Consider the following 25,654-nt stretch of genomic DNA (forward strand, 5'->3'; position numbering starts at 1 on the left):
GAGAGATACTGAGGCACATCTCCCAGCTAAGCACCTCCTAGGTTCCCCACCTGCAGAGAATGTCAGACAATAAATGTTTGTTTCAGGCTGCTGAGTTTTGGGTGGTCTGTTACACAGCAGTAGGTAACCAATATGCCATGCTTTCTTTTTTTTTTTAATGTTTATTTTCTAATGTGCGTTTATTTTTTAAAAAGAGACAGAGCACAAGTGTGGGAGGGGCAGAGAGAGAGGGAGACAGAGACTCTGACACGGGCTCCAGGCTCTGAGCTTTCAGCACAGAGCCCAAAGCGGGGCTCAAACTCACAAACCATGAGACCATGACCTGAGCCAAAGTCAGACACTTAACTGACGGAGCCACCCAGGTGCCCCACTAATATGCCATATTTTCTGATGTCACATCATTGCCATTCCTGGAAATGCCCTTCCCATCCAGTTCTTTGGGTCCAAATTTAACCATCTTTTCAAGCTCGCCATCTCCAGAGCCATCCCTGGAACCTCCACTTCCCCAACACTCCAAAATCTGGAAACAATTGCTCCTTCCTTTGATTTCCTCAAGAGCTCTGTATCTGGTTCTAAATCAAGCTGTCTAAAACTAACCTGGCCAAAGGTAAAACCAATTCAACTACCACCCACGTACCTAAAATGTGTAGTTTTAACAGCACAGTCTTCCTAAATTAACTGTTGCTTCAAACGTGCCAGGCACACACTCGTCTTCACGGTTCATGCTCTCACATCCTTCAAGCCTTTGCTTACATGTGACCTTCCCAGTTGGGTCCTCCCCGACAGCCTATTTTTTTTTTTTTTTTTTTTTTTAATTTTTTTTTTCAACGTTTATTTATTTTTTGGGACAGAGAGAGACAGAGCATGAACGGGGGAGGGGCAGAGAGAGAGGGAGACACAGAATCTGAAACAGGCTCCAGGCCCTGAGCCATCAGCCCAGAGCCCGACGCGGGGCTCGAACTCACGGACCGTGAGATCGTGACCTGGCTGAAGTCGGACGCTTAACCGACTGCGCCACCCAGGCGCCCCCCCGACAGCCTATTAAAACCACCAGAGATCTCATGCCTTCCCACCCTGCACCCACCCAGCACTCTCCATTCATTCCCTCGGGTTTACTTTCTCCTACAGCACTTCTCACAGTGTTCTCATCATGCCACTTCCACCTGTCTCCCACTTTGCAGGCTGTAAGCTCCAGGGAGGCTGGCATTTTGTGTATTCGTTCAGTGCTCCAGCCTGAGGCCCTAGACAGTGTGTGCCCAGGACACGGAGTGTGCCCCACAACACCTTGCTGGATAAGAGATCAAGACGGCTTCATACACCACATAAGAGATGTAACGCTCAATACACAGTGTGAGGGGCACCTGGGGGGCTCCATCAGCTGAGCCTCCAACACTTGGTCTCGGCTCAGGTCATGATCGCGCATTTTGTGAGATCAAGCCCTACGTCGGGCTCTGTGCTGACAGTATGGAACTTCTTTGGGATTCTCTCTCTCCTTCTCTCTCTGCTCCTCCCCTGTTCTTTCTCTCTCTCAAAATAAATAAAAAACATTTAAAAAAATAAACATTTTGATATCTTAGGTATCTTTGTGTCTGCAAGCACTTTAAGGAGGCTTAACCAATCTCCTTCTTCAACAGATAAAAACAAAGCAAAACAAAACCTTGAAACTCAATCTCCTTCTTCGATAGATAAAAACAAAACAAAACCTTGAAACATCCCAAAGCAGTCAATCTTAAAAAAAGATGACTTAAGAATTATTACATTTCTTAAAAGTAGCCAAAATAGTCCTACCATGTATGCTCCTTGGTAGTTTGATTAAGTAGGATTTCAGGTGATTATAGACCATTACCTAAATTCACCTGTGGGCCAACTGCACCCCTCCTGCTTTTGTGTCCCTCACATGTTACAGCTCATCTATCATCTCAAAACCTCCTTAAATGCAGAAGTGGATCTTTGACATCTTCATACTCCAGATAACAGGGCAACCTATAAGCGTTCATTAAGAAAGTATCAAGATCAGGATGCCTGGATGGCTCAGTCCATCAAGCATCAGACTCTTGATTTCAGCTCACAGTTGTGAGAACAAGCCCCAGGTCGGACTCCATGCTGAGCGTGAAGCCTGCTTAAGACTCTCTCTCTCTCCCTCTGCCCCTCTCCCCCACTCGCCTTCTCTACAATAAAAAATAAAATAAAATAATCATTTAAGAAATGGTCAGAATTGTTAGCACCTCGGGCCACCCCTTCTCCTTACCCAAAAGCACATCACAGGCACACCCACACACACATGCCCTGTAACAATGCCATGGCGAAAACTATCTTCATTCAGAAGATGAAGCCTCTGAAGCAAATGTATCCACGGACTTATTTTTCCAAAGCAATGTTAGAACTGAAACCTTAGCCACCTCTTTGACTCACAACATTCTTGTCTAAATTATACTGCTGCTACCAAAAAAAGAAAAAAAAAAGTTGAATCATTTATCTGACTTCTGACATATGGTTCTTACTAACAAGCCATACACACACACACACACACACACACACACACACACACATCACAGAGGGTCAAATTCTAACAGTAGATGGTGATATTCAAGATGAAGGATGTCGCTTGTAAATTACTTCACAGTTTATGTAAGTAATAACGCTAGAAAAAAATCGTTGCAATGCACAGTAACCTGACTCTTGATTGCCGAGGCAAAGTTCAACACAGAATTGCTCTTTGTTTTTAAGATCCAGAACAATGCTGGAAAAGAGATGTCTAGCTATGATATAATCAAAGCTTTGTGTCATTTCAAGGATACACAGTTACATTCATGTTCTGGCACAAAAAAGCACCACTATATTTTAGAGAAAGGGTCAGCAAACTACAGAGCTCAAGGGCCAAAGGTGGCCCATCGCCTGTTTTAGTACAACCGACGAGCTACGAATTTTTATATTTTTACATTTTTTAATGGTTGGGGGAGAAACCAAAAGAAGAAGAAGAAGTCACATGGGTGACGTGTGAAATTTATACGAAATTCAAATTTCAGGGTCCGTCAATAAAATTTTACTGGATCAGTCACACTCATTCATTTATGCATCATCTATGGCTGCTTTTGTGCTACAACGGCACAAGCAAGAAGCTGCAACAGAAACCCTATGTCCCACAAAGCTGAAAATACATATCACCTGGCCCTTTACAGAAAAAGTTACCACCCTTCAGGGCATGGAAGCTGAATCCTGACCGCCTCTATTTAAAGCCCAACGTTTGTTAATATTACTCACTTATTAACTGTGTTGTGTGACCTTGACCAAATTACTTAACCACTCTGCCAAAAACCTCAGTTTCCATAGCTGTAAAATGAGGTCAATAACAGCACCCACCTTACGGGGTCACTGCGAGTTGTGAATTAATAATACATGCAAAGCACCTGAAACAGTCCTGGGCACAGAGTGAGCCACTATTGAACACTGGCTGGAACCATCAGCCCTTCTTGCTCCGGAACGTGTTTTCCAACTGAAATGGCACCAAGGTGGTTAGACTTCAAACTAGCCCCACAAACCTACTCACCAAGGTAGAAGTGAAGAATGAGACAACAAGAAAGGAAAGAAAAAGCAGAATGAAGAGGGGGGAGCAGGGGATAAGAAGTGAAAGGAAAAAGCAGGCAGACCCCACTCAGCAGGGACAGTAGGTGGCCTACTCGAAGGGGAAGTATAAATTAGGATAATTTCATCTACACTAGCAGATTAAATAACTTCTGTGGGCTGACTGGATACTAATCACCATGTGGAAGCTGTCTCTAGGGGGGAAAAGTATTCACAATTCCCAGCAAGTGACTTACAAATGAACCGCTGGGTCAAGCCCATTTCCAAGTGGAGAACTTCCTGTATTTTACATTCCTAGACAAATGACAAGTGAGAGTTGTGGCACACTCTGCATCTTGTGATCCATGTCTAGTAGCTATTTAAAAGGAAACCATGTGTGTAAGGACCCTGTGCAGCCCAGGAGCCCCTCCTCAGGCCCCTCAGAGGAGGCCAGGGGTAAGCAGTCTTAGCCAGGAGTCCTCATTGTGTTCAGAATGGCACTTACTTCCAAACGCTAAGAAAAAAATCCTGTTGCCATAAATAGAACACGAGCTCATTCACCAAAAATGGACGTGCGTGGCAACTGGGAGGTAAACATGGTGTTAATAGAAGAGACACTTAACCTGCTACCGAGGTTGGGAAACGCTCTTTCCCAGGGCTCTCATCTGGAATATCTTCTCTACGCAAAGCTGAGTTCCTGCTGTTTCCATGTATCTTTACAAATTGCACTGTTTCCTTTCTTCAATTATTGTTTCAAAACTCTAGACACTTCCCCCACCCCCAAAAGAATTGTTGTAACACAACTGCACCAGAAACAACTCTCTTTATTCTTCCAGTCCAACCTTGATCCCTCTAATCCTCACTACTGCTTTGGTTCATGCTTACAGTCAATCTTCCCTGCAGAGGCTAAACACACATACCAAATATGTTCAAAAGACGTGAGGGGCGCCTGGGTGGCGCAGTCGGTTAAGCGTCCGACTTCAGCCAGGTCACGATCTCGCGGTCCCTGAGTTCGAGCCCCGCGTCAGGCTCTGGGCTGATGGCTCAGAGCCTGGAGCCTGTTTCCGATTCTGTGTCTCCCTCTCTCTCTGCCCCTCCCCCGTTCATGCTCTGTCTCTCTCTGTCCCAAAAATAAATAAACGTTGAAAAAAAAAAAAATTTAAAAGACGTGATGGAGAACGTCTTTAAGAGAAAGAAGAGACATTATTACCCAAGTGATTTCTACCAATTGTGCAGGAAAGGCAGAGTGATTGAAAGCAATCACCCAGGACAGCAATTAAGATGCTCCTGAGTAGAGGCAAGTTGAAAACACTCACTGAGAATGAATCTGCTGGGACAGTCCTACGGAAGGCTTCGGCTTGAGGGTCAAGGTCATCTGGGCCACAGGACTGACTCTTGGAAGAGTGTCTGCCTTCTTAGACGAAGTGTGCTTTGCTGCTTGCTCAGGAGGGACCCAGGAGGAAGCAGCCGCAAGACTCTGCCCTCCAAAGCCTGGGGATGAGGTGTCCTGGGCAGCTGCTGTCTCACAGGCTTTGCCCTTGGTCCCCGGTTTACACACACAGAGTTGAGGCCGGAGACACATCCCTCCATTCTGGCATGGTGGAACACAGCTTGCTGCAGGGAGACAACAGAAGACACAACTCTGAAGAAAAGCATTGGAGACTTAACAAGTCCTTCCAAGGGCTTTTAACATCAGCACCAGAACGCTCTCCGATAAAATAAAACCTTATTCAAAGACATGATGACAAGGACAACAATGATGATGATGATAGCTAATATTTATTAATGGCTTCCCAGGTGCCAGGCGGTTCTAATATGTATCGACAAATTGAACGCCACCCCCCTCCCCAGCAACCACGGTAAGGAGAGGTTTTATTTTGCCTGTTTTACTGATGAGGAAATAGACACAAGGGTTATGTAATTTGCCAAAGGTCACACAACTATGAGTAAATAGAAGAGCTGGGACTTGAATCCAAGTGAACTGGCTCCAACATCATCTTTCTTTTGTTTTTGCTTTTGTGTGTGTGTTTTTCAACGTCATCATTCTTAACCACTTCATTAGAGCTGCCTCTCAGAAATGCATCAGAAATGCATCAGCAATGGAAAACTTAAGAAAATGCTTTGCCTTTCTTTTTAAATTGTGCTCAGTGGCGGGGCGCCTGGGTGGCGCAGTTGGTTAAGCGTCCAACTTCAGCCAGGTCACGATCTCGCGGTCCGGGAGTTCGAGCCCCGCATCAGGCTCTGGGCTGATGGCTCAGAGCCTGGAGCCTGTTTCTGATTCTGTGTCTCCCTCTCTCTCTGCCCCTCCCCCGTTCATGCTCTGTCTCTCTCTGTCCCAAAAATAAATAAACGTTGAAAAAAAAAATTTTAAATTGTGCTCAGTGGCTTAAGTTTAAATTTCAGGTACCCAAATAAGATGTGATAAGCCCAAGTCCAATCCCCAACCCCAAAAAAGTGCTACAAATTTCATCTTGCATAAGCTATTGGAGCCTGGAGTGACTGACTCAGAAATGCAGACTAACTCACTTTTTTGTTTTTACATGACAGAAGGATACAGAGGTTGAGAATCATCCAAGAGACACTTTTATACTTCTGTTTTCAAAAAGCCAGTGCCCTGTACACCATTCCTAATCTGACAATGAAAGGCAACCAAGAAGAAGCAAGCCCTTTATCTCCTATTTGCTAGGATGCACGTACTCGGAATCACAAGACTTGTGGACAGAGTTTCAAAGTTAGCGGGGCTACGGGTCATGGGTAAGTGGGTTTCATCACAGGCAAGGTCCCAGAGAAGTTGAGATGTTACCGACTTAAATTTCATTAGCTTAACGTTATATAGGCTGATGGACAGGATTCCTTCAGTTTATGTGTCCAAATGCACTCATTTACACCAACTGATTTTGTTATCAGTCCACTTTTGACTTAAATTAAACCCTTGGTCCTCAAGCAGATCATACTACTACAACGCCCATAAAATGAAATGCCAGATTCAGTCCATAAACATTTACAAAATAGATGAGGGATATGAACAAGAGGAAGCTTAACTATGGATGAGCCAAATGACCAAAACCTAAAAGCCCTTTAACCTCCTGATTTTCTATAAAAGAGAGAAGCAGCTTTCCCATCTTCCTACAATATAATTCCCATTAGTTATACAAAATAACGATAAGAAATGACTGCCAAGTGTCAGAATAGGCTGACAAATTTTCCAAAATTGGGAAGGGATTCTTAAAAAGCAAAGAAAAATGCAACCAGCTCCCTAGGTGACCTTAGCTTGTTATTTAACCTTAACCTCTGTACCTATACATGTTTGGGGGCAGGAGGGCAGTAACTGCTTGTTCTAAAACGGTCCCCAAGAGCTCTTCCCAAATTAGGCTTCTAGAATTCTAAGTCCAAAACTATGCACTTCCAGGGTTCAGGATTCTAATTTATCAGCATTTTCCGGGCCAACCAATGATCACTGGGTCCCTACTCGGCCATGGTTATTTATGGAATGTCACAGAAATGGAAATGGGCTCCACCCAGAGAGAACAGAAGTGGCCACGAGGGAGGACAGGACTGGGCTTTCAGAGCTGAGCCTCTGCCAGAGATCACCCCCCCAGGCACTTTCATGTATACATTCTCTTCATGCTTTCAATTAGAAACATGTTTCATTTTAACATCTGAGAATGATTTCCGCTTCTCCTCCCTCCCAAGGTGTGCTGCAAATGTCCCCTCATCTACCAGGAAGGCTGCACAGAGCAACTTACGAAAGTTGGTACCCAGATGGGGGCCAATCATGAAATTTTCCAAAATACCACTGAGGATATACAACCAGAACCTGTCTTTAGGAGGACAAAGAGGGATTCGAAGCATCAAAGGGTAGAGATTTTTTAACTCTACAAATTTGGTAGCATGTGAGAGGCAGGGAAAGAATAATATAAAGACCTTAAACTTATAAAAACTTTCTACCATAAGAGAAAGAACATGTTATATAGTAGTGTGACTATATATGATACCACCCTTCTGCAGTAAATGTTGAGAGAACAATAACACGGGGGCACCTGGGTAGCTCAGTCAGTTAAGCATACGACTTTGGCTCAGGTCATGATCTCATGGTTCCTGAGTTCAAGCCCTGGTGGAGCTCTGTGCTGACAGCCTGGAGCCTGCTTTGGATTCTGTGTCTCCCTCCTTTTTTGCCTCTTTCCCACTTGTGGTCTCTATCCGTCTCTCTCTCTCAAAAATGAATAACCATTTAAAAAAAAAAAGAATTAAAAACAAAAAAGAATACGGAGAATGACAATTTTCCCTTCCACCTAACCCCCCATAGGCTCTGACAACAGCTTCCTGGAGCATGCAGACAGGAGGGGCTGGCTGGACCTGGGTCAGGGAAGGGAGGGGTGGGACAGAGTCCCTCAATGCCAAGGTAAGCCCCTCACCTGCCATGAAAAGAAAAGCAAACCTCATGTCCTGCAACCACATTTTATCAAGCCGTTTCTCCTAGGAAATTGGGACTCCATGTCGTTGTGGTTCTCGTGTGGCACTTGCTAAAGTGTGGTGCTTGGACCAGCGGCAGCAGCCACCAGAAGCGCTTCAGAAGTGCACAATCTTCCATTGCCCCAGGTCTGTTAAATCCCAGACTGGAGTCCAGCAAACTGACCACCCTCTAGATGAGTCAGATGCACACCCAGCTCTGAAAACCACGGACATACGGTGTTTGGAAACAGGCACTCTTCCACCAGCAAGTGTTTTAGGATTTTTCTTACACTCATTTTTTCTAAGTCCAGTATAATTAACATACAGTGTTATGTTAGTTTCAGGTGTACAACATCGTGATTCAACAATTCCACAAATTAGGATTTACATTTTTATAACTGCAAATTTGGTGTTTTCACTCCTACAATTGCATTTATTTTATTGAATTCTTGCTGTGATAAATGTGCTTGTTTTATGTTGCCACCCTTTTATTTTTAATGCATAAAAAAAAAAACTTCCCATGTGACCAAATTCTCAAGATTATTATGGGTCCCTTCCAAAAGTTTATATATTGTCATCATCTACTTCATGGCCAATGCAAAAATTTGTAGGCACTTATGAGAAAACTGTTTTTCTAACCGAAGCAATGAACTATGTGGAAAATTATAAATAAATGTTACAGAAGTATTTTAAAACCACTTTTTCCACCAGTCGATTCTTCATTTGCCCAGCCACAAGTAGTTCAACACAATAAGTAAACACTACATCAAGATATTACCAGTGGGGTGGGCAGTGGTTCTCAGGCTTTGCCACACATCAGAATCACTTGGGGAGCTTTTAAAACTCTCAAAACCCAGGGCTGACACCAGCCTCTGAATCAGAATCTCTGGGGGAGGGGACCAGACATCAGTTTAGGTTGCTTTTGTCTTTGTTGTTGTTGTTGTTTTTCTTAAACTCTCCAGGTGATTGCAACATGCAGCCAAACTTGAACAAAATCCTAATCCAGACTTGCTGACAGACTGGGTTTCATAAAATGCAGCTCTTTGGATTTTTTTTTCTCCTTTGTTCAAAAACTTTCAACCCAAGTTAGCTGCCTGTGAGATACATTAAAGACCCCCTGCACCTGGCCCAAGCCCCACTTCCACCCTCACTGCCCCCTGCCCATCCCTACAGAAGCCCACCACTCCCCACCTCTGCACATGGTGCCCTGTCCCAAAACACGTCTCCCAAGCTCATGCTCATGTGAAACCACCTCCTTCTCCATGAAGTCCCACCGGCCCCACCGTGATCTGTTGGACACCTGAACTCCTGTCCCCTTTTATCTTTCACATCACTCCCTATACTCTGCCACATGTCATTAATGATCTCAACAAGTTCTCTTATGTCCCGAATGAGATTATAAACTCAGGTCCATTAATTGGCTTACGTAGAACTTCCAGTACCCTAGGATGGGAGCTTTAACCTCATCTTGGTCCACTAACTGGTGTGAAAGCAGAGCCACACCTTTCCAAAGGATGGTGGGAGTTGACAACATCTGAAAAGGGAATACAATCAGTGGGCTCCTAATCCGTTCCATGATGACGTCTACACCTCCAGACTCCATTTGCAAGTTGCATCTTCGATCAAATCTCCAATCCTCCAAAGATGTTTTTAAACACAAATTAATATTAAAATACACTCTGCTAATGTAGAAGATCTGTAGTGGCATTAAACAATCTGCAGTTAAAGAAACCATCTCAGAAGCCCAGATCCGATGTATTCTAGAAGAAGTTTGAAGGGATAGGACACTCTGAAACAAGCTGATCAAGGATGAACAGAAGAGAACATCACAGGGCGCCTGGGTGGCTCAGTAGGCTAAACATATGACTTCGTTCAGCGCAGGTCACGATTTTGTGGTCCTTGAGCTCTGCTCTCACAACTCAGAGCCTGGAGCCTGCTTCAGATTCTGTATCTCCCTCTCTCTCTGGCCCTCCCCGACTCATGCTCTGTATCTCTCTCAAAAATAAATAAACATCAAGAAAAAAAGAAAGAAAAAGAAAAGAAAAATCACAATGCACTGGTAGAAACTGTGACAAGTTACTAAACTTCCAGGGCAAAAGCATGTTAAGGAGATTAGCCTAAGAGGTTCAGATGCAGCGGAAACAAAAAAAGAGCTTCTGCAAGGTGCCTGCACACAGAGATAGCTCAGAGAACTTCAGACTCTTCCCTGAGCATTCACCTGATACTAAGCTGAACAGGGCAGAAAACCATGAGGCCAAACTCCCCAGGACCTGTAAGGTGCAAATTCCCAATCCTGACCTGCCAAAGTCAAGACATTCAGTACAGTCCCCAGAATTAAACCCCTTTTGTTTATTAAAGTTTATTAATTTTGAGAGAGAGAGGGAGAGGCAGAGAGAAAATCCCAAGCAGGCTCCACACCATCTGTGCAGAACCCAGTATGTCAGATGCTTAACCAACTGAGCCACCCAGGTGCCCCCAGAATCAAAGCCCTTTAAAGAGAATAGCAAACCTGGATATCAAAATCAGGCAAGAAGAGTACATGAAAAGAAAGCTAACACACAAATCAGTTAAGGATACAGGTACAAAGTACCTAAGTAAAATATTATTTCAGAAACAGAAAAGCAAGCAGAACTAATTCCAAAAATATAAGGATGGCTTTAATGTCAACAAATCTGTCTATGGAATTTCCCATGTTAGAACATTAAATGAGAATTTATCTCAATGAATGCAAAACAACTTCCAATAAAATTCATCACTTACTCCTAGTAACAAACAAAACTTTAGCCAACTAGAAATACAAGGGGATTTCCTTGTTCTGGTAAATAGGACCTACAGCAAATCCCACAACAAACAGCATACCAAAACATACAGCAAATACTACGAGGAAACTGTAGAAGCATTCCTATCAAAGTCAGAAACAAGTCTAAATGCCTATAATAGCCTCTAATAATTGATGTGGTATTGTAGGGTGCAGCTAATAGGACAAAACAAGAAAAAGAAATAAAAGGTCTAAGAACTGGAAGGAAGAAACAAATCTATCGTTATTTTCAATTTAAGTAAGTGTCTACATAAATGATTGAAAAGACTGTACAAAATTATTTTAAGTGATAATGTGGCACTGATTTAGAGACAGAGAAACAGGTCAATATAACAGAAAACTTACAAACAGACTAAAATATGGAGTTGTGCAAGGTGATGGAGGAGATATAATAAACGGGTAGAGAAACAATGGACTACTTAGTGGTGTTGGAAAATAGGCATTCAACTAAAAGAATTAAAATTAGATCCCTCCAGGTGCCTGGGTGGCTCAGGTGGTTAAATGTCTGACTCTTGATTTCGGCTTAGGTCATGATCTCACATCTTGTGAGTTCGAGCCTGGGGTTAGGCTCTGTGCTGGAGGTGCAAGTGTTAGCAAAGATTTAGGGAAATGGGAACTCAATTAAATACTACTATGTACTGCTCACAGGATATATTTTATACTCACCTCTGTAAAAAGCAATTCGGCAATAGTTAGTAAGGTTCTAATGTGAAAACCCTAATACCCAGCGATTTTACTTCTCTGCTGTCATGTGCTCAAGGAGACACATACAGGTATGTTCATGGCACACCAGTAACAGTAGGAAAATACTGATATCGATAAACTGTATTATATTCATACAATGAAATATTACACAGCAGTTAAAATCATGACCCACATCTGCATCTAGCTCCATGGAGGGATCATGAAAATAACATTCACTGAAGAAAGTAAATTACATGATGATACTTTGGAATCCTATTTTTTGTATGATTGTAATAACTGTCCGTGTAATCTTTTAAACATATAAAACAATGCCAGTCATTTTTAATAGACCTATGAAATCAACAAAAGCATAAAAAATTATGTACCACATTCACACAAAATTCATGACAGTGATCACCTCTTGGAAAGAAGTAGAACACTGTAAGAGAAGAAAATAAATCACTTTACTGGCCCTTTTTTTTTTTTTTTTCCTTAGAAGACAGATGGGCAGGAGACAGACAACAAGGCTACTTAGCTCAGCTGTGCACAGTACCTACATAGGGATTTACTACTCTACCCTTTGTACTTTTCTGTGTATTTTTCTATTTTTTCAAAATCGAACTAATTTTTAAAAGCAATCCCGCAAAGGCAATTGAGAATTGAAGGCAGCTAAAACATGTTCCTTAATCACAGTGGTGCCAACAGGTGGTTCTAACAGGTATGAGGCAGGTCAGTGTCAGAAAGCACCACCATGACCAGGATGAACTCAGTCCACAAATCCTGAGCTTGAAGAAAGCCGACGTCAAGACGTGGGTGAGGAGGATACACAGAGAAATCCTACTCTGTCCTGGCTGCCAGGTCAGTCTTCTGAAAAACCCCTTTCATCATTTGAAACAAATTCTTAGATTTCACCCCAAACAAATACTCTCTGATTTCTTCCATATTTGAATCCAACTCCAGTTGACAAGCTGATCCTTAAGTTCTTTAAAAGTTTGGTGATTGTATTTTTAGGAAGTAACCCATGCCCTGAAGCTCAGCCTCTATTGCTTTTAATTCTAAAAAAGTAACTCTTAGTTATATTTAAAACCCATCTCAGCCCACACAGGGCCAACAGTGTGACTATCTCTGCCCCTTGCTTTTCTCTCCAAACAAGTTGTAGCATGTCTACCACATGTGTCCCGCGGAGAAATGTGAGTCTAACTGTGTCTTCTGTGATCAGAGACAGCAGGTGAGAAATGGCTTTGCTGTGTGTGTCTTCACAGTAATTCCCAGCTGCCCTTTGAAGTTATTCAATAACACTAAGTGATATCAGATCACAAGAAACATAGCATGAGGTCACACATCTTGGTCTAACTGTGTCTGCTCCTTGTACCAAACCCAAATAAATGCTGGGCTTGCCTCGCAAATGTCTCCGGGTCAGCTTCCTCCAAAATCCCTCATGAGCAAAAAATATTAGCATAGCATCCCCATGCCTTTTCTATCCAGCCTTATGCAATAATGAAGAATTCCACATCACCGAATTTTGTACACAGGTGAACCAAGCACCAACACGTATAGTAACCCTTAGGGGGTTTGATCATTAGGAAAAGCCATGTGAAATACTTTAGGGGTGGGTGTGTGTGTGTGTGTGTGTGTTCATGTTCTCTCTCCAAGTCAGGCTATCAAGTAGCATAGGCTTTCTCCCCACTCTCTCCTACCCGGTTTGCTTTTGTAATCTACCCCCGATCCCAAGTGACAACTTAACCAAGCAGATAGTCAGATGGTTGTGCAGACAGTCTGCACCAATTATATGGAATGCAAGTCACAAAGGTTGTGTGTGGAATTTCCTGGCTTTTTTCACGAGTTTAATGCCTTTGTGTCAAATACGGAGCTGCCATCTGCCTAATTCCCCAGGAACTGTGTTCTGCAAGGTTGAGGTTCTGGAAGCCTGAGCTCAGCAGGAGTAGCTTGTTACTATGTGATTTAATTTAAAATAGGTCGTCAACTGAGGCCAAACACACTCCTCCCAATGCCATCAATAACTGTGAAATCACTCATGGAATAGAACATAATTAAGTCGTAAGTCATGTAATGAAAAACCACCAGCAGTTTTTCTGGGTTCTGTTTCTGGTCTTATTACTGTCGTTTCATTAACATTTCTTAACTTTTTTTTTTTTTTTAAGTCCGTGAGAAAAGAAAAGAAAACAAAGTTAAAGATCTACAGTTTAGACTATATAAACATTTAATTAAAAATAGCAAAAGGAAGAGAAAAACCAGAAATATATTTTCAGAAAATGCTATTATATAGAAAGAATAAAAGTCTTTAACAAGTTAAAGCCAAAAACTGAAGAAGAAAAAAAAGGACAAAAATAGACAATAGAACAGAAGAAAATGCAATTAGTAAAAAAACTTGTGGGGTAATATCCAAATTAATCAAGTCATCAGAAGAAATGCAAACTAGGGGCCCTCGGGTGGCTCAGTTGGTCAAGCATCTGGCTCTGATTTTGGCTCAGGTCACTGTTCAAGGAGTTCGAGTCCCGCATCAGGCTCTGCGCTGACAACATGGAGCCTGCTTGGGATTCTCTCTCTCCCTCTCTGCCTCTCTCTGCCTCTCTCAAACGTAAATAAATGAACTTAAAAAAAAATAATAATAAATGCCAACTAAAACAAGGAGATACAATATTTGGCTAGAAGTCACATAAAAGTATTAATACAAAGTACCACAAAGGTGGTAGTAAAATGGCACAAGCCTTTTAAAAAGCAGTTTAACACCATGTTCCAAATATTTCAGTGGCCTCATTTCTAGAAATTTATTCTAACAGTAGTCAAAGAAGGAAATCACTATGCACATACATATGTCAGCTGTCCACAGCCGTGTTATGTATGCTAACGAAAAATTCAAAAGAAGCATCCAGGTTGAGTCGAGTACAGTATTACAACCATTCAAAATTAGAATTGTAATGTGACACTAAGTTTTTTTAAATGTTAATACTGTTCATGTGAATTAAAACAGGGTTTTGTTAGTTATCAATCACCTTCTCTAATAGTATAATTTTATTTTGTGCACTAATGCTAGCACGTATGTATGATAAATACAAGTTTGTGACAAATCTTTGGTTTTACAGACGAAACTATTATGCACATACAGAGTACGATTATAATTGACACCTTTAGGTTCACTGGAAGACCATCTATTTCTAAATAATAAATCTATAATGTGTTTTAATCCTATCATATTATCTTTTTCACTCATTCACACAGTAAGACCTCCCCCCTTCTATGCTAATATTATGCTAAAAACTGGATAAAAAGATGGAGGAAACAAACCTCCTGCTCTCAAGGAGATCAGAGTCCAGTAGGAAAGACATTTAAAAAAAAAAAAAAAGTCATTGTACCGTTATGTGCTAGAACAAAGGCATAGAAGGCATGAGAAATGAGGGGTCCTCAATGGGTAAATGACAAATATTTTGATTTATCATATCCAAGGGACTACAAAGGATACAAAGAATTCTTAGAATGGTTTGTTTCCTTGAGGACCAATGAAATCCGCCTGCCCAAGCTCACCTACTGATGGAAAGCAGATGAAGCTTGGCTCTGGAGTCACACTGATCGGAGTCCGGACCACCCCAACCCCACACCCTTGCTGTGTGCCCTTGGGCCCGTTGCCAAGTTTGACCTGCACTTTGGTCTTTCACTGAAACAAATACCGAGTAACAATTTCTGCATTATTTTGCACCAGGCACTGTCATATGCCCTGTGACTAGGACTGCACACAAGAAAATGCCATCTGTGCCCCATGAGACTCATTGCCCAGACAGAAGACTGACAGGAACAGTGATTATTATTATAAGCATTGTGGAAAGCGCATGGTGCACAGTGGGGGCCAGCCCATATGGGATTTAGGTTATTAGGAAAGACTTCCCTGAGATCATGAAGTTAGGATCAGACCTGAAAGCTGAGAGAAATAAGTAACACAGAGGCCTGGACCTGGAGGGTGGGGCCAAATGTTAGCAATGAAACCTGGCCACAAAGCCATTAAGAAGCAAAACGCAGGATGCCTGGGTGGCTCAATCGGTTGAGCGTACAACTCGACTTCAACTCAGGTCACGATCTCATAATTGTGAGACGCAGCCCTGAGTCATGCTCTGCACGGACAGCATGGAGCCTGCTTGGGATTCTCTCTCCCCCTCTTTTTATGCCCCTCCCCCGCTTGTATGCGGGCTCATGCATACTCTCTCAAAACAAACATTTTAAAAAAGTAAAATGCAGGGGCGCCTGGGTGGCTCAGTCGGTTAAACGTCCAACTTCAGCTCAGATCACGATCTCACAGTCCGTGAGTTCGAGCCCCGCGTCAGGCTCTGTGCTGACTGCTCAGAGCCTGGAGCCTGTTTCAGATTCTGTGTCTCCCTCTCTCTCTGACCCTCCCCTATTCATGCTCTCTGTCTCAAAAATAAATAAACATTAAAAAAAAAAAAAAAAAGACAGAAGCCTCTTTAAAAAAAAAAAAGTAAAATGCAAATGGACTCTACTAACTCAGGAAGGGCTTTTCATCAGAGATAAGTTCAGAGGGGTGAGGAAGGAATTACAACACATTCTTAAATGTATGTGTCCAGTATGCCAATCAGTACAATTGAATGGGACCAGCAGAGACCTTATCCTGTAGATGAGGAACACAACACCGAGGCCCATCGTCACCAGTGTAACTTGATGCTGCTCTAGAGGTTCTCGTCAATTCAGTAAGAGGCAGAAGAGAGGTGTGCAGTGAGACAGGCTAGCTCCTACACTGCTAGCAAGACTGCGGGTACAGACTTTCTTTACCACAGTCCGCCATGTTTTAGGATTAAGACTTAGAAACACTCATGTCTGTTTTATCATTCCTTTTTTTTTTATGTTTATTTACTTTTGAGAGAGACAGAGACAGAATGCAAGTGGGTTGGGACAGAGAGGGGAAGACACAGAATCTGAAACAGGCTCCTGGCTCTGAGCTGTCAGCACAGAGCCCAACGCGGGGCTCGAACTCACAAGCTGTGAGATCATGACCTGAGCTGAAGTCAGACGCTCAACCAACTGAGCCATCCAGGCGCCCAGGTTTTATCATTCCTAACCTAGGAAATGCGATACCCAAACAGATCCACAGCAGGATTACAAGCAATACAACAGCAAAAAACAGAAACATCCTACCCATAAAACAACAAATGGATAAAAGTCACGGAATGTGGTAAGTCATTAAAAACAAGGTTTCCAAGACCTTTTTAATGATATGGAATAATGCTAATGATGCTAGGCCAAATGAAAAATAAATAAAAAGCTCCTCATCGCCCTAGAACTCGCTCCAATCAGCTTCGCCCCTCTATCTGTCCACTGAATTGGATCCTGTCAGAGTCACCTGTGACCTCTGGGCTACCAAGCTAGGGGCCTTCTCCTTTTCTTGGCCAAGAACAGCAGTGGCCATAGTTGATCAGTCTCTTCTTCCTCATCACCGTCTTCCTTAGCTAAGATGTCACATGCCGCCAGCCCCTCTATGTCTCCCTTTGGCTCTTCCTTCCTTTCTTGACCTCTGTTGAAAGTTTCCAAGGCTTGCTTGGTCCTTGGACCCTTCTCCTGGTGATCTCATCCAGTCCTAAGGCTTTGATTTCCACGGAGACTGTGCCCAAAGTTAGACCTAGGCTTCGTCCTCCTACATGAACTCCAGATTTCCATGTTCAACTGCCTCAAGAATAGCTCCACATGGAGATCAAACAGACTTCTGAAATTTAGCATAGCTCGATTCCCCTTCCCCCACCTCAAACTCCACATCAGGATCTTCCTTAGCATTCATCTCCTTAGAAGGCAGTGCCATTCACCAAGTGGCTCACTGCGTGTACTAGTTTGCTGGGGCTGCCCTCACAAACTACCACAAATTGGATGCCTTGAACAACAGAAAGTCATCGTCTCACAGTTCTGGAGACAGGCAGTCTGAAATCAAGGTGGTGGAGGGGTTGGTTTCTTGAGTGATGTGAGAGAATCTGTCCCATTTCATTCCCCTAGCTCCTGGTGGTGTCAGGCGTTCCCTGACTTGTAGAAGCTGCTATCCCTCTCTGGGTCCTCATGCCTCCCCTCTATGTCTGTCTGTGTGTTTCCTAAGGACACCAGTTCCACTGGATTAGCCACCCCCCTCCACTCCAGTATGACCTCCAATGACAATTTTCTCAAAGAAGGTCACATTCTCAGAAACTGGGGGGTTAGCACTTCAACAAAGGAATTGGGGCAGGGTAGTATTTCAACCCCTAACATGCAATTGTCATACGTGAGTCTTCTCTTTCTCTCATACCACACATCCAGATCCATCTCAAGTCCTGTGAGCCCTGCCTTGAAATACATCCTGAGGGGCGCCTGGGTGGCTCAGTGGGTTAAGCGGCCGACTTCGGCTCAGGTCATGATTTCATGGTCCGTGAGTTCAAGCCCCTCATCGGGCTCTGTGCTGACAGCTCAGAGCCTGGAGCCTGTTGCAGATTCTGTGTCTCCCTCTCTCTGACCCTCCCCTCTGTCTCAAAAATAAATAAACGTGGGGCGCCTGGGTGGCGCAGTCGGTTAAGCGTCCGACTTCAGCCAGGTCACGATCTCGCGGTCCAGGAGTTCGAGCCCCGCGTCAGGCTCTGGGCGGATGGCTCGGAGCCTGGAGCCTGTTTCCGATTCTGTGTCTCCCTCTCTCTCTGCCCCTCCCCTGTTCATGCTCTGTCTCTCTCTGTCCCAAAAATAAATAAAAACGTTGAAAAAAACAATTTAAAAAAAAAATAAATAAATAAATAAACGTTAAAAAAAAATTTTTTTTAAAAAAAGAAACACATCCTGAATCTAACCATCTCTCACCACCTTCCCTCAAACCCTTCCCTGGGCCACCTTATCCCCTGCACTCTGTGCTCCCCAAGACAGCCACATGACTCCTCTGCTCCAAACCCTCCAAGACTTCCATCTCACTGATACTAAGCCCGTATTTCTATGTCTGCATGTCTCTGCCACCTTTCCCACATCATTTCCTAGAGCTCCTCAAGCACCACACTGCCGTCACACTGGCTTCCCTGTTAGTCCCCACACACGTTTCCACTTGCCCTGGGTGCATCCCACCTGTAACGTTCGTTCTTCCCCAGATAGTCACGGATGCTCCCCACCTGTGTTCGTTCTTCCCCAGACAGAGGCTGCCTTTCCACGTCACTCAGCCTCCCTTGTGATCAGATGCTCCAACACAGCAGCCTCTGGGCCTCTATTCCCATGCTCTGCCTGCTTCTTCAGAGCATTCATCCTGACCTGACATTTAGCTATTCATTGTCTGCCCTCCCACTAAAAGATCAGCTCTACAGGGAGCTGGGCCTAGAAAAAAAGTCTGGCTTACAGATGATAATCAATAAACAATTGCTGAATGAATGAACACATGAATGAAGGCTGGAAGAAAACTATACCTAAATGCAAACATGAATTATTTACCTATGAATGGTGAAATTACGTACGTCATTAATTTTTTGTTTATACCACATTACGCTTTCCAGATTTTCTGAAGTGGCCTGTTACTTTACTGTATGGCAAAAAGCAACAATACTTATTTGAAAAGAAATGTTAATTCACTTAAGGGCTTGTTTAAATATGCTTAAAATTTTAAGGGCTGTAATTTCTACAATCTAAACAATATGTGAGACAGAATACCATACACTAGACTTTATGATAACTGTACTATATTGCAACTTACGTTTTTACTTTGAAACTTATTCTTAGCATACTATGATTGGGCAATGTGTCTCGTACTATTATTAACACATGTAATCTGTTTGAAAAGCTGACTTTTTATTTTCATCAACCAAAAATGTTAAACCAGAGATTTTTGCATATCAGAGCAATAAAAAAATAAGATTTATAAGGCCAAAACAACTGCCAAATTGGGAACTGAGTATCTGAAACTTGAATCAACATAAAGGGGGAAAAGACTAAGACAGAAAACATTACTCTGATTAGGGAGTGTCACCCAGTGATAAAGAGGCCACTGAAGCCAGACAACCGAAACCAAGCCCCAGCTCAGACAGCAACTAGCTGTGTGTCTTTGGGTAGATTTCTATTACCTTTTTGCATCTCAGTTTTCCCATCTGTAAAATGGGAGTGATAACAAAGGGGGGAGGGGTTTCTCTAGGGATTAATGACTATATTCAAACCACTTAAAACAAGCCTGGTTCAGAGTAGCCCTAGACAGGTGTCAGCTAGTATTACCCCATGTACCAAATTCATCCCACATGTGCCCCCAAAATAACCTTTAAGAAAGCTTTTGAGAAGCAGACCTTATCTCTCTCTGGGATATAATCTTATTCCTACCCTTAGAATTTTACATTTACCGAAAACAGCCTTTCCCACTGAATTAAAAATAAGCAGCTACCTTTGTTTTCTTTCTTTCCCACACTTCATCATCCAGAGTAAAGCTGCGGTGGCCACAGTGACAGCATCATTAAGCTAAAATATTATATAACCGTTCTCCTATTTACAAACCAATTTTCTGAAGTGAATACAAAATAATAGCTACGTGAGTGACACCGAGCCTTTCAGCGTTACCATTTATTTTGACAGCATTCCTGAAGGTAAATTGAGAGGCTTATGTGATGGGAACACCCAGGAGGACACATACTCCAAGCCGTGCCCAGAGCCTCTCTCTGCTAAAATAAAAACACTCACGAATGTCACTAATGCCTGAGCGTCACTGCAGAACACAGACATTTGACAGGCTGTGGACATAGTCCCTGCTACAGAGACCACAACCATTAGGCTCTCCCACCCTGAAGAGAACGACAGTTGAAGCCTCACCGTGAACACAAGGCCATTCCTCCCAATGGAAGGAAGCTGCACGGAAGATAATGCTCTTTGTAAACAATCAGTCCCCTGGCCACTAGCTCTCTTATGGTGAAATGGGATAGAGGTATTTTAGAATTGAAGCTGAAATAGAACCATGGACTCCAACGGCTCAGCGAGCAGCTGAAAGGAATACCCAAAGCTCTCTTTTCAAAACCTTAATATATAAAATTAAAAACTGCTTAAAGAGCATGCTCATTTGGAACATCCTTCAAATGAAGAAATCAGTCTAGCAGCTCCTTTTACCCATAGAGTGGGCCTAAATGCATTTAAATTGTCTTTTAATGTAATTGATCTCTAAAATCTCTTCTATAAAGGTAACCTCTGATCTCAAGTAAAAACTGCATCATCAGTAAACAAAGCGACATTTAAGTAATTATTAAAAGCAAGGAGTATTTTTCTGTTAGAAGTTGTCGGCTCTATTTCCTTCTAAAACACTACACAAACTTATTAAGTGCATGATGATAATTGGGTGTTACTCTTCCCAAATTCTTAATGCTTTTGTTTTCCGGAAAGTAAATGGTCACAGAAGTTTTTAAAGATTTAATCCAAGTAATTCTTTTCATTGTTCAAAATACGCCTTGAATAACCAACTTATATCAATAATCATTTGTCTCTGTTTTCTTAAAAAGTAGAACTGCTAAACTTTCTAATCAATTCTGGAAAAACAGAATGAGAATAAGGCAATTTTCCACAATTCTGGAGTCAGATTTTAATAAAGCCGTGAAAAATACAATAATCATGAATTTCGCACAACTGCATGTTTAACAAATGGACCACGGAGTCATTTATTCTTAAACCACAATCCCCCTAGAAATAGTGCATTCCTAGTACCCATTTTTTGTCTTTTTCTTAGATTTCTTTCCATTGGTCGTCACCAGCTCATACTGCGATTAACAGCAGGCTTCTGTGGAGTGGGCATGAGGAAAAGAAGAGAAAAAAAGACTATTGTGTTCTTGGTGGTAGCTAGTCTCTACAGAGGGTCCCCAATAATTCCATCCCGCCACAGCAGCAAACGCAGCTCCTCCCCTTAAATCTGAGCTGGGTCTATGACTGTTCCATCAAAGAAATGCAGAAGTACCATTCTAAGACCTCTGAGCCCAAGCATGAAAAACGTCAGGAAGCAACATTTCTTCCATCTTGGAACCCAGCCACCATTTATGGGGAAACCCAAGCAACCACATGGAGAGACCCATATGGAAGAGAACTGAGGCCCCCAACCAACAGCCCCTGCTGAGCTCCCAACCACCACAGCCAGCATCCAACATCATCTTGCCAGCCACGTGAGTATTCTATCTTGGAAGCAAAGCCACTTGCAACCACCCAAGCTGATGTTACATGGTGCAGAGACAAACTGTCCCTACTGAGCCCTACCAGACTGGAAAATCATGAGTCAATAAATGTTTGTTTTAAACCACACAGTATGAAATGTTTGTTCAAAAACCCTAGTTGGGTAATTGGTCTTGCAAAAATACACTGGAGAAACAGTCTTCCTTAAGAAGAGTCACCCTATCTCATTCCAGGGCTTCTGTTAATTCGACCATGCTCAATTACCCTGCATGAATGCTTAAAACTGTGCTTGTGTGATCAAGTCTTCTTAGTAAAAACTAGCACAGATGTGATTAATAATCCCATGAATCCTACAAAGCAGGGAGAAAGTCCAGCATAGACCTCCATATCTACACATTCTCAAGCACTGCATAGGATCAAATAAATACAAAGCCAGCTTTTAATGTTTGCCTGACCAAGTTACCAGGTATTAAAAAAAAAAAAAAATCGTCCTTGATAATAATTGCCACAACTGAGTACTATTTCACAAATTGTGTTATATTTTATCACCATTTTATAAATAATGTAATAAAACATTGAATAAATATTGAATAAACATTCAATAAATATTGAATAAATAAAAATAAAAACATTGAATTGTATGCTTCAAATGGGTGGAATATTACATCTCAATAAAGTTGTGTAAAACAAAATCTCCATCCCCATATAAGGCAATTCCCTTAAACAATTTATAAAGCTCAAGGAAATCTATGACAACAGATAAACTGGCCCAGCTGTAGCCAAAGCTTAAGTCATAGACTCTCAGAGTAAGGGGGAACTTCATCCAAGGATTAAAATTCCCCTACGATCTCTCTGCCTAAGTCAAGCACCTCCAATAAAGATCTCCACCCTGCCAACATCCCAGGGCTTCTTTGTACATTCTTTCTTACAAAAACTTTTCCTCATATTGATTTAAAACCTATCTTCCCATAGCTTCCATTCATTGACTCCTCCTTCCCCAGTATTTGAAGAAAGCTCTACCATGCTGCCTGTGAACTCCTTCCTCCTGACTCCATATACTCATTCCTGCCACTACTCCTCATGTGGGCACTGTTTGAAGTTTCTCCATCAGCTGGTTATAGCAGGCTATAGCAGGTCTCAGTATCGAAGAGCATGAGCTTTGGAGTCAGAATCCCTTGGTGTAAATCTGAGTTCCATCTCCTATAAGCCAGAGGACCTTTAGCCAGTTACTTAACCCTTTTAAGCTTCAAGTTCAATATCTGTAAAATGGGGATAGTAGAAAGAAGTCTCATCTTTTGGGGATGAGCCAGGACGGGAGTGAGTACCTAAGATAAAAATCACATACAGTCAGAATCACCCTTGCATATCTATTTAAGATGGCCAACATACAGTCTCTCAAAATGTCTTTCTGCATTTGAACAAGTCTCCATTTCTTCATTTAAACACTATCTCTCTCCCTCTGCCAAGTTCATGCAACAAGTCAAGCTCATTAAGTACATGAATGGTGCAACTCCACTATAAATATAGAAGGCACCTCAATGTTAAGCAGCCAGCACAGGGTCTGGAATCCAAGAAGCCAACAAAATTCTTAGCTTTTACTATTCTATCTATTGTGACTCTAGGAGGAAAGGACAAAATCTAATCTGGTGTTTCTGAAGTGGAGACCAGGGCAGACCTACAAGTGGGCCAGTGCTAAGGCTGTTTTGTGTTTGTTTGGGTTTGGTTTTTTTTTAATGTCATGCCCAGGATCTCTTTTTCTGTTTTCAATTATCTCTACTTCCTTCAGTGGGCAAGATGAAGAGGGAAAACCCACAAGAGCACCTGGAGAAGAGAGCCTGGTCCTACCCTTCCAGGTACCCCCACCTAGTACCTATCGGCAGCTGTGTTCGCCATTCAGCTGGAAGTACTCATCCTAATTCCCAGACAGCTCTGACTCATCCTCGGAGGGCAGAAAAGGAGAAGGTGGTTTTGCTGACTCCACCCTGCTGAATGTTAAACACACACATTTTCTATTCACCACTCACAGATGCCTGCCCTATCACCTGCACAAATGTAATTACCTTATTAACTAAAGCTTTGCATTTGTTCAAAACTAGTTAGTGGAGTCACCCAGGTGCACTGTTGAAAACTAAAATTAAACATATCCCACCACACAGCTGTATCACTACACGGTTAAAAAGCTGAAGGGCTATTTCTTTTTTTACGTAACAATTATAGTCATTGCCCTGGTCAAACCATTCAACGACCGAGGGGGATTTCCCACCTGTGACTGATGACAACCTCTGACCAGATGGCAGGGACCACAAGCCACTGGGAGGACACGTCCCTCTGCCATACCGCCATACCCAGCTCTGCACAAACGTCTGAGACTGTAGGAGGAAACGCCTTAAAAAGACCATTAATACAAGACACTTTTTTCCTTTCACTGCTTATTTCAGGGAGGGGAAAATATCTGCATTTCTGATAACCAGTGTTCGGTGGCGTTCTGCCACACTCACCTGACCAAGCCCTGGGCAACACGAAGCTATCACCAGATCCGTGTCACTGCCTCAACCACTTCTAGCAAAGTCTACATGACGAGTGGCAAGGGAACACACAGTGCAGTGCACTTTCGCAGAAACCATGAAGTAGACCGTTGTCAGCTTGGTGGCTGAGCCCAGTCAAACCTACTGAGTACATACGGGACTGAGCCAGATCCTAATTTACACTGAGTTCTTCATTCCACTTACTGGTTACTCTTTAGGCAAGACATTTCCTCTCCTCATATATGTTAACACCAAAGGAAGGACAACCCAATGAAAAAATACATGTAGGAGGAGAATTAGACCCCACCTGTATCAACATTATATAACCTTAGGCAAGAGCTATAAGTGTGGTCCATGGACTTAGTGGCATACATCACCTGGGATCTTACTAGAAATACAAGTTCTCATGCCCTGCCTCAGACATGTGGAACCCAACAATCTGCTCTACCAGGCACTCCAGGTGATTCTGATGCATGAAAAAGTTTGAGAGCCACAGCCATATTTGAGAGTCACTTGTCTTAAGGTACCATGAGCTGTGCAAAAGGCATCTCTGGGGTGACCAGCATTCCATTAGCTGCCAAGTAGTATGGTACTTGGGGCAAAAGGCAGAATCTGGCAATCCCATAATATCACCAGGGTCATGGACATTCTGCACAGTAAGCATCACGGGCCAAGTACAAGGCAGCTCAGGGATTGAAGGTCAAGTGACAGGAAGGATGGGTGGTCATAAAGCACAGATACTGTCCTGACCTGTGGCTTGAAAGATAATAACACTGCCAACTTCAGAATAGTCTGCATCAATGGGCAGCTATGACTTGTTCTCAAAATTGTATAGAAGGTTAAATCCTCCCTTCAAATGCAATTTTACAATGAAAGTATATGAAACAGAAAGCACGGGTGAGTGTTTGAGCACCCCTCCTCCCTCACCTTGCTTCTCCTCTCACCTCTTCCCCTTGGCAGCCCCTGATACTTCAGGAGAAACCTGAGGGCTTCTGAGAGCAGTCTGAAAGGCAGAGTCTACTTATTAAACACACTGATTCCTGAGCCCCACCGGACCCACTGAATTAGAAGAGCTGGGGATGAGCCCTGAGGACCTGTATTTTGCAGTTTCTCCGGGTAATCCTGATGACCAGCCCATTAGAACCTCTAAGCAGTATGTGTCTCAGATGAGGGCCCTGAGGTTTTATATCAGAATCATTTGGGGGAGCTTGTTAACCCTGCATATTTTTGGGCCCTTTCCAAGCCCTAGTGACACCGGCTCTCCAGAGCCCAGGCATCTGCAGAGTCAGGGTGGTTCGTATGTGCATCAGGTGTGAGAAGCCCTGTAGCTTGAAGCCAGAGAACAGACTTCATCCCTCTTATTTCCTCAGCCCGCAACAAAGGGTATGGTCTATCCATCTCCCCCACCCAATCTCTTTCAATCTCTCATGCTCTTACCTGAAAATATCAAGAGAACTTATCCTTCCTTATCTCTTCAGGCACA

The 25,654-nt window shown here is 42.8% G+C and overlaps 1 protein-coding gene across 6 annotated transcripts in view; it reads right to left on the reverse strand.

Moving 5' to 3' along the window:
* LTBP1 (latent transforming growth factor beta binding protein 1) overlaps nt 1-25,654 on the reverse strand; it is a 410,698-nt gene that overhangs the window by 359,402 nt on the left and 25,642 nt on the right. For all 6 annotated transcript variants that reach the window (XM_047852622.1, XM_047852625.1, XM_047852623.1 and 3 more), the window contains exon 3: nt 4,878-5,175. In XM_047852622.1, coding sequence (XP_047708578.1) covers nt 4,878-5,175 — 298 coding nt within the window. The remainder of the gene's footprint in view (nt 1-4,877; nt 5,176-25,654) is intronic.

The sequence above is a fragment of the Prionailurus viverrinus genome, chromosome A3, assembly GCF_022837055.1.
Source record: "Prionailurus viverrinus isolate Anna chromosome A3, UM_Priviv_1.0, whole genome shotgun sequence".
NCBI lineage: Eukaryota > Metazoa > Chordata > Mammalia > Carnivora > Felidae > Prionailurus > Prionailurus viverrinus.